The sequence below is a fragment of the Arachis duranensis genome, chromosome 9, assembly GCF_000817695.3.
Source record: "Arachis duranensis cultivar V14167 chromosome 9, aradu.V14167.gnm2.J7QH, whole genome shotgun sequence".
NCBI lineage: Eukaryota > Viridiplantae > Streptophyta > Magnoliopsida > Fabales > Fabaceae > Arachis > Arachis duranensis.
Genome location: NC_029780.3, coordinates 13,970,553 through 13,983,011, shown reverse-complemented (window position 1 = coordinate 13,983,011; position 12,459 = coordinate 13,970,553). Strand labels below are relative to the sequence as shown.

General features: G+C 30.2%; 1 protein-coding gene across 1 annotated transcript; it reads left to right on the top strand.

Annotated features, from left to right (window-relative positions):
• The first annotated feature begins 1,005 nt into the window (after positions 1–1,005).
• Positions 1,006–3,474, top strand: LOC107464819 (protein NEGATIVE GRAVITROPIC RESPONSE OF ROOTS). The gene is made up of 6 exons (XM_021131794.2): positions 1,006–1,087; positions 1,183–1,261; positions 2,083–2,603; positions 2,747–2,915; positions 3,013–3,073; positions 3,386–3,474. The coding sequence occupies exons 1-5, from the start codon at positions 1,082–1,084 to the stop codon at positions 3,030–3,032; spliced, it is 795 nt and encodes a 264-aa protein (XP_020987453.1). The 5' UTR covers positions 1,006–1,081; the 3' UTR covers positions 3,033–3,073; positions 3,386–3,474.
• Positions 3,475–12,459: the final 8,985 nt, after the last annotated feature.

Here is a 12,459-nt window from a genome sequence, read left to right as displayed (position 1 = left end):
AATTTATAATATATTTATTCAAAGTATACATATTCAAGAGCTCCTCAATTACGTACTTATTGATATTCTGTTTGGGTAAAATTTGGTATATATAATCTTCAATATATTATTGTGATCCAACGCGGTTTGACCGATAATTGAAGTATATCTTCTATAAAGAATTATAATAAGCACTTTAATTAATATTACTAACACCAGTACAATTTGTAATTGTTCTAACTCATAAAACGATGGAAAAACATATTAACTAAGAGATAAAAGGCTCACAAAGTAGTTAATATAAGTAAGAGCTTAGCTACATGTTAATTAGTAGAATTTTAAACATTTTTTATTTTAATAAATATATAACAAATGCACTGAACTTGTAGTATTTGTCATTAAAAAATTCTCAATTTGAAATATAATAAGTTGTTCAAGAATATACATATATGAAAGAGGATGTCTTTTATGCCAGGTAATTAAGTATATTTTTTTTCTTAGAGATATATGGGTAATAGCAATTAGTTCAAAAGAAATTTATTGTCTCTTGAACCAACTTTACTTAAAGAGTTCTTTTGTTGTAGCACAATTATTTAACAAAATTCCGGAACCTTGAATGTAGACTTCACTAAATTTTATTGATGTAAAGAAACAAATTACCAGAATCAAAGAATGACTGTGAAGAAAAGAATGGTTTAGAAAATAGGTGAATTAAGTCTTGCTTAGGGACTTGAACCAAAGAGAAAAAGAAGAAATGAGTCCAAGAGGTAGCTCAATTTGGCCATGAAATTCATCAAACTCTCATCTTACTTTTCTAATCTCAAGACTCATCCTGATTGGCTTTTAAGATCTGGTCTCAAGGAAACTTTGTTATATAAAAAAAAAAATGACTTTATTATCATCCCGTATGTTATTGACACTTGGCACTCTCCCCCACTAGTGTTACCATGATTGCAACCTTTTCTTCTTAGTCCCTTACCTTATATATATTTATTGCTAGCCAGCTATCACTTTCAGGTTCGGAACCTTTTTTAAGCCCTTTCATTCATTCATTCATTCAATCCTTCGTTCCCCCTTGCTTCCCTTGGTCCTCTCATAAACAATGAAGGTTAGTATTAGTGTTAGTGTTTTAGTTCCTTTTGGAGTTTCAATTCATTCTATTGTAAAAATGATATGATAGAGTTGTATAAATTATTTTTGCAGTTCCTCAGTTGGATGCAGAATAAATTTAGTGGAAATCAAGGGAGCACAAAACAAAATTCATGTACAACTACTACTACATGTAAGTTTTCATCCATATTCTTTTTTTTTTCTCTTTTCTTTTTTGTTTGGGCTAATGCTACGCCAATAGGATGCTATAGTTTAATCAAGCATGTTAGCTATACACAAAAATTTGCCACTAAATTAATTATTGGTATAAAATATTAAAATATAAAATATATATTAAAAATAAATTAAATATTACATTATTTGTACTGCTAGTTGTTTTTAGGATTTTTGTGGTTTAAATTGTGTGATTTACCAAAATATTCTAACTTCTCTTTTAAGGAACGATGACAAAAATGGAAAGCATTTAGTGACAGAGAGAAGGCATAACTGCTTACATATATTATTTTATGTTTTGACTAGTATCTCTCTCTTTCTTGAATGTAGATTTTTAACTTTATGTTATTGTTATAGCTGCCAACTAAACAAGAGACTGCTAAATTATATTAAAGTTCTCTAAGATTTGTATCCTAGTATTGAATCATAATCAATTTTCGTTCCTAATAATCTAATTGACATCCTGGAAGTTGAAAGTTGTGGATGTCACTGTGTATCTTGTAGTGCACATAAGAAAATAGAAAAACAGAAAGATGAGGGTTAAACGTCAGCAGATTTTATGATTTGTAGTTATCAATTAACTATCATTAATATTTTTAATGGTATGAGATTACATTTAATAGTGTGAAATTACTCATTTTTTTTATTAGTTAAATGCTAGTCAGATTTTAATAAAAATACTGGCTTTTTAGACTTTTTCAAACAGAAATACAGTTCAAAAATGGTGGTCTATCCAAGAATTAAAAACTGACTTGGTTATTTGTTGTTTGGAATGCACAGATCATGCAAAACAAGAGCCTCGAGAGGAGTTCAGTGATTGGCCTCATGGTTTACTAGCAATCGGAACGTTCGGAAACAACAGCGAAATAAAAGAGAGCCAAGAAAAGCAAAACACATGTTCAGAGGATCCATCCTCTTCAGAGGAAATAGCAGACTTTACACCAGAAGAAATCGGTAAACTACAAAAGGAGCTAACTAAGCTCCTGCGGCGAAAGCCGAGTGTCGAGAAGGAGATTTCTGAGCTTCCTCTGGATAGATTTCTGAACTGTCCTTCTAGCTTGGAGGTGGACAGGAGAATAAGTAACGCGCTTTGCAGCGATTCCGGTGATAAAGAGGAAGACATTGAGAAAACACTTAGTGTCATACTCGGTAAATGCAAAGACATTTGTGCAGATAACAGCAAGAAAGCAATTGGGAAGAAATCACTTTCTTTCCTGCTCAAGAAAATCTTTGTTTGTAGAAGTGGATTTGCTCCAACACCTAGCCTTAGGGACACTCTTCAAGAGTCAAGAATGGAGAAGGTAACCTTTGATTTGGATTCCAATTTGCCTCTATATTTATATATTTAATAATGTTAGGGAACTAATTTTTTTAAAATTATTTTGTTTGTCTTAAATTCTAGACTCTAAATTGTAAATAGTGGTGTGTTGTTATTGTTATACAGCTTTTAAGAACGATTCTTCACAAGAAAATATGCACCCAAAATTCTTCCCGGTCGCCGGTGATGAAGAAGTGCATACAGGACAAGAAGTCGGCAACAAAGAAGAGGAATGTGGAAGAAGCAGAAGAGAGGAAAGATGATGGTTGTAAATGGGTCAAGACAGATTCTGAATGTAAGCTAAGTTCATTTTAGTCATCAACATCATTGTAGAAAAATAGAATCCTAGACATAAACGGCATGGACTCATGAGATCTTTTTTGTTCTTGCAGATATTGTTCTAGAGATTTAAATCTTGCTCTATTTTTAGTTGTTCCGTTATTATATGCTCAGGTGAGTTACTTTCTTGTGCTATATCTCATTGCAGAGAAGATGCAAACTCAAGTGCAGTTAACTTTAAATGAAGTTGATAATTGAGAGCCATTATATGAAAATTTAATCAAATAATTCAAATTAGTTAACGACTCTCAACTATTAACTTCACATGAAGTAGACTACACCTGGGTTTTCACCTAAAATTAAACTTTCATAAAAAATGACAACATTTTTTTAAACTGCTTTAAATTATTTACATGGTGACAAGCTAAAAAAATATATTACTATTTCATCAAATCTATCTTAGAATTCACTTTTTTTTTGTTGCAGATTTAAAGAAATCGAAGATACAGTACATAAAGACATTGACGAGAGAAAGGAAGAATGAGAGGAAACCAAAGGGAGGGGGTTGATCGGGGAAAAGTAAAAAGAGTAGTGATAAATGATTTTTTTTTTCTTTTTGTAATCATCATATACTCATTTTCATTTCATCGTTATAAGGAGTGAATGTGGTGAACTTTATCCTACTTTAATGAAGTAATGAGTACACAGAAAGTGTAAGAAAAAGAAATCACAAAAGCATTCCTGATAACAAAGTGGAGCTCACCTTTTTTCAAAAAAAAAAAAAAGATCTGGGATCTACAAGAAGAATTGAGGGGTGCAAAATATAGTAGTATCGATCTCTATTTTTGGTAACGGTACATTCCGTTATTTTTTTTCATGGTTTTGTTCCCTGATGTGGAGCAACTCATGTTACCGAAAATCATGATAGATTTCTGGTATGGCTGCTGGTTAAATTACACTTCTGTAGACTGGGCACACAATTTGTTATTCCACTTTTTTTTTTTTGTGGCTGCTCATGTCCTTGTAACAAGATTTGGAAATGAACAATACTTGCTGTTGTTGTATTTATAAGATAGACCTGATTATATCGCCAAATTATAGTCATTGAACATCTTTACTAGTTAAACTTTGAAATAATCATTGTCCTTGTAAGTTGTAACGATTTGAGAATGAAACAATACTTAGCTTGATGTTTGTATATACGAGATAGACCTGATATTCTAGAAAAATAAAAAATAATTAGAATTTATTTTATTTAATATTTATTACTTATTACTAAAATTAATAAATTACTAAATATTAAATAGGACATTTTTTTTCTTATCAAACATTTTTATCATTATATTATATTGCCATAGTTACTGAACACGTTTTAATAGTTACACTTCGAAATAGTCAATTCGTTTTGGGTAAAGATTGCATGTGTATGTATGCATTGAACAACACCTACACTGCCATTCGTCTAATTTCAATAACATAGGCTGCAACTGATTTTTTAAATAAGACTCATTTTGGTACCCGATTTTTTACCTTACAATAAAGGTCTTTGTTATGGTATAATAATTCATATTTTTTCTTCGCATATCGAAGTTAACTGATTGAGTTGGGTATGGATATTTGTTATTGAGATTGGGAGAAACGCAACAGTTTTCTAAGGTTGCCACGAATTTGTGAGATTTGGTGTTCTTTGTTACATGTAATTGTTTCACTTGATTTTTGGTAATTTCGATAGAATGTCAAATCAAATTTGTATTAAAATGTTAGTTTAAAAAGCAGATACAACTTTTTTAAAGAAGAATAAACACAACTCGAAAATTATTTAGTTTTTATATTATAAAATGTATGAGATGCGTTAAAAAATAAATAATTGTAAAGAAAATAACAAAATGAAAAATAGATGGATAAACAAAAATTGTAAATGAAACAATAAATAACTTATGGAGTTTAAAATGAAAAGGAAATAAAAGTACTCGAGATAAAAATACTTGAGAAGAAAATCAAAACAATAAAATAAATTGAAAATAAAAGAAAAAAAATAAAAGAAATAAATAAAAAAAACTAAAAATTAATTAAAAAATTGACATCAGACACTCATTTGCAATGGTACTTCATGATTTTCTTTGATGTTAGTGTGACTTAGATATTTGTAGAATTTAGCGTAATTGTGAAGTGTTTTTATTGAAGTCCTTAAACTCTTCTAGACTCTTCTTATTTATAGACCACAAGAAGTGAACTGCAGAATGCTCCTCTCTTGATACGATCTAACTTCCACCTTTTTCTCAAGATCTTCGTGATTTAGATCTTGTCTTGACCACGAAAAATCTTGACTTCCAAATTTGACATCTCACGTCTTCTCTTACCTTGGTCTCCAAATCTCATGTTCTGTATAACACTTCTACATAAAGTCACGTGCAATTAGTGCATTTCGACTTTAGAGACTTCCAACTCAACTCATCTTATAATTGACATTCCAATTCCTTATGGTCGAGTTTTCATGGTAAGTCGAAACTTTCAATATAAATTAACCTTTGTGCCATATCAATGCGATATGCACCATACTTCGACTTTTTCATGGATCGATCGATGCTTTTTGCTTTACCATAGTCTAATTACCTGACCTGTCAACTTTTGTACCAATAATAATACATATTTTTTTGGGTAAAGTATATAATTTTTATCTTTGAAGTTTGACAAAAATTTTAAGAATATTTTTAAATTTTATTTTGTTTTTCGATTTTCGTCAAATATACCCATGGAGGCTAATTTTTCAAAAATCGTAGAACCAATTCGACAATAATTTCAAAAGGACAATCTTTAAAGTAAGCAAATCAAGCATAATTTTCATGCATTATTATTGAATTAGTCTTAATTTTTTTTTCGAAAATTTATCTGTCAATGGTATATTTGATGCAAATCGAAATCTTTTGGGACAAAATTAAAACAAAATAAAATTTAAAGATATTTTTAAAATTTTTGCCAAACTTTAGAGAAAAAAAATATACTTTATATGTTTTTTCTTTATTTGTTGATTTACAAAGGGCGTAGATAGAATTTTTATTTGTTACAAATTTATTTTGTTTTGGCCTTTTTTTATGGTCTTGGAAGGAGAGAATGAATTTTTTTTGTTTGGTGTCTAAACAAAATAAAAAAAATAAAACAAACTAACTAAATTGAGTCAGAGTAAATAATTTGCCCAAGGTCTTTACTAAAAAATTTCAAATGGCATGACTCTGATTAAACAAAGCTCCATAACGCGCTAATCAATCTGCAGCTTTGTTCACTTCACGACTAACTCATTTAAAATGGACGACTCATGGTCTGACCAAGAGCTCTTTAATCTTAGCAACTAGATCAGAAATATCAAACATGTCACCATAAGCACTATAATATAGAAGATTTAAGATATTCAAATAGTCAGTTTCACAGATAATTTATTTGATATCGTACTCTCAAGTCAGAATAAGTCTTCTCCAAATAACGAATAACTCACATCTAAAAATAAACAAAAAAATACTACTCAAACAATCCATCACCCAATAGTCATTAAAATCTCTAATTATACATCCAAAATCAATCACTTGCAAATATGAATAAACGGTGGTTCCAAGATATGAGTTAAAAAAATAATTTTATTCACTTAAGAGTAATATCTTTGGAATAGTAAATCACTAGAATGATCATAATCATGACAAACATTCCTTTCACTTTCACTAATCATAAAAATATTCTTAAAATATGATAAAAAAATATTTAACGTTAAATATATATTTTTAAAAAATATTTTAAAAATTAGATTTTAATATTATTTTTTATAAGCATCATTAAAAAAATGTTAGAAATTATCAAAATTTTTTATTTTTGATCATTACTTAGTCATCAATTCAATTTCTTTAGTCTAGTAATCCAACAACATACTTTATCTCATACTTTTAAATATTGATGACTAATTGATGGCCAAAAATAAAGCTTTGGAAGCATTACCCCATACAAAAGGAAGTAATCAGTCAAAGATTAAAGTAAGAAGAGAGAACTCACAAATATGAATCAACTCAGCACCTTTACCACTCAAGTCTGAAGTTTTGAAAACAATGCACCTACACTAAAAGGAGCATTCCGCCAAGATGGAAAGCAACATTTGAGAGTTCTAAAATTAGGTTATGCTTACAGTGTTCAAGCTGTTTTATTTCTTTTCCTTCATGAGTTTTTATTGAATATTCTGGTTCTTCAGTGTATCTTTCTTTATTTCATTCAATGAAAAAAAGACATAAATGTGATGATTTAGAAAAAAGTCATTGAGAAAAAAAATTAAAGAGAGTTAGCTTGAAAAAAAAATAAAAATTTATATCAATCTCTTTTGTAATAATTTTCTGTTTTGTTTCGTAAACCTGAGAATTTTTTTTGCTAAGTTGGGAGAGTACTTAGTGTTAAAAGAATAGAGAGTGAACCTAGCTAAATCAAGTTTGATTAGAAGTTTGGTTTGTCCTGGATAACAACAACAATAAAGCATTGTCTCACTAGATAGGGTCGGCTACATAAATCAAATGACACCATTGAGTTTTATCATGTATCATGTTTACAGAGAGACTATTTATATGTAGATCTCGTTTGACCACCTCATAGATGATTTCTTAGGTATTCCTCTGCCTTTCACACATTGTCCATCTTCCATCTCATCCACTCTCCTGACTGGGTGCTCTGTCGGTCTTCTTCTCACATGTCCAAATCACCTGAAATACGATTCTACCATCTATTTTACAATAGGTGCTATTCTAGCTCTCTTTGTTATATATTCGTTCCTTATTCTATCCATTCGCATATGATCACTCATCTATCTCAACATCTTCATCTCTGTCATATTTAACTTTATGTTCATGCTCCTCTTTGGCTGCCCAATACTCTGTACCATAAAGCATAGGCAGTCTGATAGCACTGTGATAGAATTTATCTTTAAATTTTAAAAGCACTTTTTTGTCACATATAAAACTAGACGCACTCTGCCATTTTGACCAACCTTCTTGGATCCTATGATTTACATCATATTCAATCTCTTCATTATCCTGTATGATGCACTCAAGATACTTAAAACTTTTAACTTTTTGTATGATGTTTTCTCCAACCCTTACCTTTGTATTAAGGTTTTTCCTTCGACAACCGAACTTACATTCCATATATACTGTCTTTCTATGCCTTATGTGCAGACCATACACTTATAGAACTTCTTTCCATAAATCCAACTTCTTATTTAGGTCTTCTCTTGACTCTCCTATAAAGACGATATTATTGGCAAAAAATATGCACCATGGCACATGCTCTTAGATATGCTTTGTGAGTACTTCCAAGACTAATGTGAAAATGTATAGACTTAAAGATAATCTCTGGTGTAATCCTATACCAATAGAAAATTTCTCTGTCACATCACCTTGAGTCTTCACACTAGTTGCAACCCATCATACATATCTTTAATTGTACGAATATATACGATCCTTACTCTCTTCCTTTCCAAAATCTTTCATAAGACCTTCCCTTAACACTCTATCGTACGCTTTTTCCTAATCAATAAACACCATATGTAGATCCCTGTTATTACTTATTACTATGATACCTCTCTATCATCATTCTTAACAGGTATATAGTTTCAGTGGTGGATTTGCCTGACATAAAAATAAATTGGTTCTTTGTTACTTGTGTCTATTATCTCAACTTCCGTTCTATCACTATTTTTCATAACTTCATGGTATGACTCATGAGTTTGATCCCTGTATAGTTTTTGCAACTCTATATATCCCTTTATTCTTGTAGATAGGTACCAAGGTGCTCTTTTTCCACTCATCTAACATCTTTTTTTACCTTAAAATCTCATTAAAAAGCTTGGTTAATCAAACGTTACCTTTCTGTCTAAGGCCCTTCCAAACTTCAATCGAAATATTATCGAGTCCTACTACCCTACCATTTTTCATCCGCTTTAGAGTCTCTTTTACCTCAAAATCTCTAATTCTTTGATAGTAGTCGAAGTTTTAATATTCTCCCCTGGTGCATAACTGACCAGGGTTTGGAAGAGTCTTCTGTCCTTCATTAAATAATTCGTAAAAGTAGCTCTTTCACCTTTCATTGATCTTCTCATCTTAAGCTAAAACCTCTTCGTTTTTATCCTTTATGCACTTAACTTGATCTAAGTATTTCATTCTTCTTTCACGCTCTTTACGTTTCTATATATATCTTTTCTCCTTTCTTCATGCCTGAAGACTAGTAGAGACTCTCATATGCTCTTGTTCTTTCTTCACTTACAGTCACTTTTATCTCTTTCTTAGCCGCTTTATATTTTTTCCAATTATCTGCATTGCGACACAAGGACCACTCTTTAAAATACTTCCTTTTTGTCTTTATCTTTTCTTATACACTCGCATTCCACCATTAGGACTCTTTGTCTCTTGGTCCTATCCCTTTAGATTCATCAAAACTTTTTTTTGTTGCTATTCTAATAACTTTTGCCATCTCTCTCTATATCTCCTCCGCACTTCCATACTTCCATCTCCTTCCCACTTTGCCTCTTTTCCTAACTGTTTTAGGAAGCTTCTTTATTTTCCACCTTTCATTTGCCACCACTCGTCCTTGGTTTGTTTCGGATAAGATTAGAAAAAATCCTAAGAAATTGACGATTGTTATATATTTGATAAAGATAGTAAAAATTCTACCATAGTTATAGTAGAGACTGGATGTAGACCACATTGTATAAAGTGGTTGGAGCAGGATACATGATTATATACTTCCTTTTTCTTTGTTCTGTTTTTGTTTGATTCGTTATGAGATAAAATTATCTTCTACATAATTTATATTGCAAACACAGAAGAATTTATTTTTAGAGTTAAGATTTAACCAAACTAAAGAGTAAGTCATAAATTCAAACTCTATTCTCTAGACTATTAAAAACCTTTGGAATTAGTATTTAATTCAAGAAGACTAATATAAAAAATATTTAAAATGTAATATGAATTAAAATTTAATTTAAAAATATTTAAAAAAATAATATCTTATAAATATTATTTTATAGTAAAAATTTTAAGTATCATTGAGGATTAGATATAAGTAAATCTTGGATAAACTAATATATAATATTATGTATTCTCTTCTAAATTTTATCCTTTTTTTAATGTTTTATTGAAGGTGTTTAAATACCTCAAAAACAATTTTGAGAAAAAATAACATGAGCTTTCTTAAAATCAGAATTAAGGGCAATTTACTTATTTAAATAAAATGGTCGAAACCTTTACCTAAATATACAAAACGGATTGTTGTTACGTGTATGCGCAAAAATCCTATTCTATGTAATCCGTGGTAACCCACCACGGTTTCTGAATTGTACATAAACCGTGGCAGGCTGGGACGGTTTATGAAAAAACTGAGTTGCTTGTAAACCGTGGGAGGTTCCAGCGTTTTATGAAGGTGGCGTGGAAGGCATAAACCGTGGTAGATTACCACGGTTTATGAAGAAGGTGACCTGGTCATAAACCCTTGTGAGTTACAACGGTTTATGTATAACTGTATTACAATGGAGTATTAGGAAAGAAAAAATAAATATTTCTATCAATTGTTTTTAAAATAAAAAAGGTATATAAAAAATACAAAAAAAATAAATATAACAATTTTGATTTTAAAACCAAAAGTGCCTCACTATTCCTGACAATGGATTATGTGACAATGATTCTAATAAAATCCCACCCAGAAAATGACAATAATCCTTTTGTGAAGAAAAGGACGCATCATGGGTTAATAAGTGCCTTATTTTAATTTCATATGTACTTATTTTAATTTTATACCAGTAGAGAATTAAAGGTGACTTCTAGGAATGATGACAAAAATCACACAAGCGTCTCACCAGTTTTTTTCTATAATTTTAATTAATTCCAAAAAACGATTTTTCAACTTTAATTATTTAGATTTATCTTTTTTTTTGTATTTGGAGTTCGGCGAACTCTATAAAAATAAGCAAGTTCACTTTAATTCTCGGCAAGCTTCACTCAAAATTTTTAAAATGCATATCATCGTCTCCAAAATAGTATATAGATCTACAAATAATATATAAGAGTACACAAAAAATTACACAGACAATAAGCATGGTTTCTTCAAGTATTTTTTTAATTATAAATTAAAAAAAAACAAGCCATATTTAACAATGGTAACCATTATTATAGTCTCAAAAAAATATACAGGTACACCGAAATAAATATTTAACAAGGATTTTTTTAATTATAAATTAAAAAAATAACTATTTTCCAAAAATAAAATACAACTTATTCCTGTGTACTCTTATGTACTCTGGAGACGATGATAATAGTTACTATTATTAACTTTTCAATCTGACATATTTGAAGTGGATTATTTTTAGAAAATAGTTATTTTTTTAATTTATAATTAAAAAATTCTTGTTAAATATGACTTATTCCGATGTACTTATGTATTTTTGGAGACGATAATAATGGTTGCCATTATTAAATATGACTTTTTTTAATTCATTATTAAAAAAATCTTTGAAGAAGTTATGCTTGCTGTTTGTGTATTTTTTATGTACTCCTAGGTAGCGTTTGTTTTGCAGTACTGAGACAGAGACTGAGAGACTGAGACACAGTATCATGTTTGTTGGCTCAGAGACTGGTACTAAAGTTTCTGTCTCTGTCCCCAAAATTTCAGTATTTCAGTGCCTCCAAAATGTAGGGACACAGGGGACTGATATTTTTAGAAACAAAGACTGAAACTTTAATAACATTTTATACCTATAATACTCTCATTTTAATTAATTAATTCCAATTTTATCCTTTGTGTAAATTAAATTAGAATTTTATTCTTGTTTCAATTTTTGTCTCTCACTTGGCACCAAACAGAATACTAAAATTTATTTCAGTATCTGTCTCTTAGTCTCTGTCTCTCAGTCTCAGTCTTTCAGTATCTGTCTCTCCACCAAACGCTACCCTATATACTATTTGTAGATCTATAAACGATGTGTTTTCTGGCCATAATTGAACCTACATAAACCAAGGGTTTATGACCAGTTCACCTTCTTCATAAACCGTGGTAACCTATCACGGTTTATGCCTTCCACGCCACCTTCATAAACCGCTGGAACCTCCCACGGTTTACAAGCAACTAAGTTTCCCCATAAATCGTCCCAGCCTGCCACGATTTATGCACAATTCAAAAACGGTGGTGGGTTGCCACGGATTACAAAAAATAGGATTTTTGTACATACACGTAACAACAATCCGTTTTGCACATTTGGATAAAAGATTCTGTCATTTTATTTAAATAAGTAAATTGCCCCAGAATTAATATATTCTGTTGCTAACAAGGTCCAAAGCTTGATCAGCTTTCTTAATCAGCCAACACTTTTCTCACACAATTTTAGCTATTTTATGACGGTTTTTAAATTACAAGACTAAATTATTTTGGCCCGCAAATCCAATTTCCAAACCCCAATATCAGTTTTTGTTTAAATGTTTTTGCCATTTGCATGAAATACTTACTATGAATATTTATTTACCATAAAATCATCAAATTTTAACAATAAC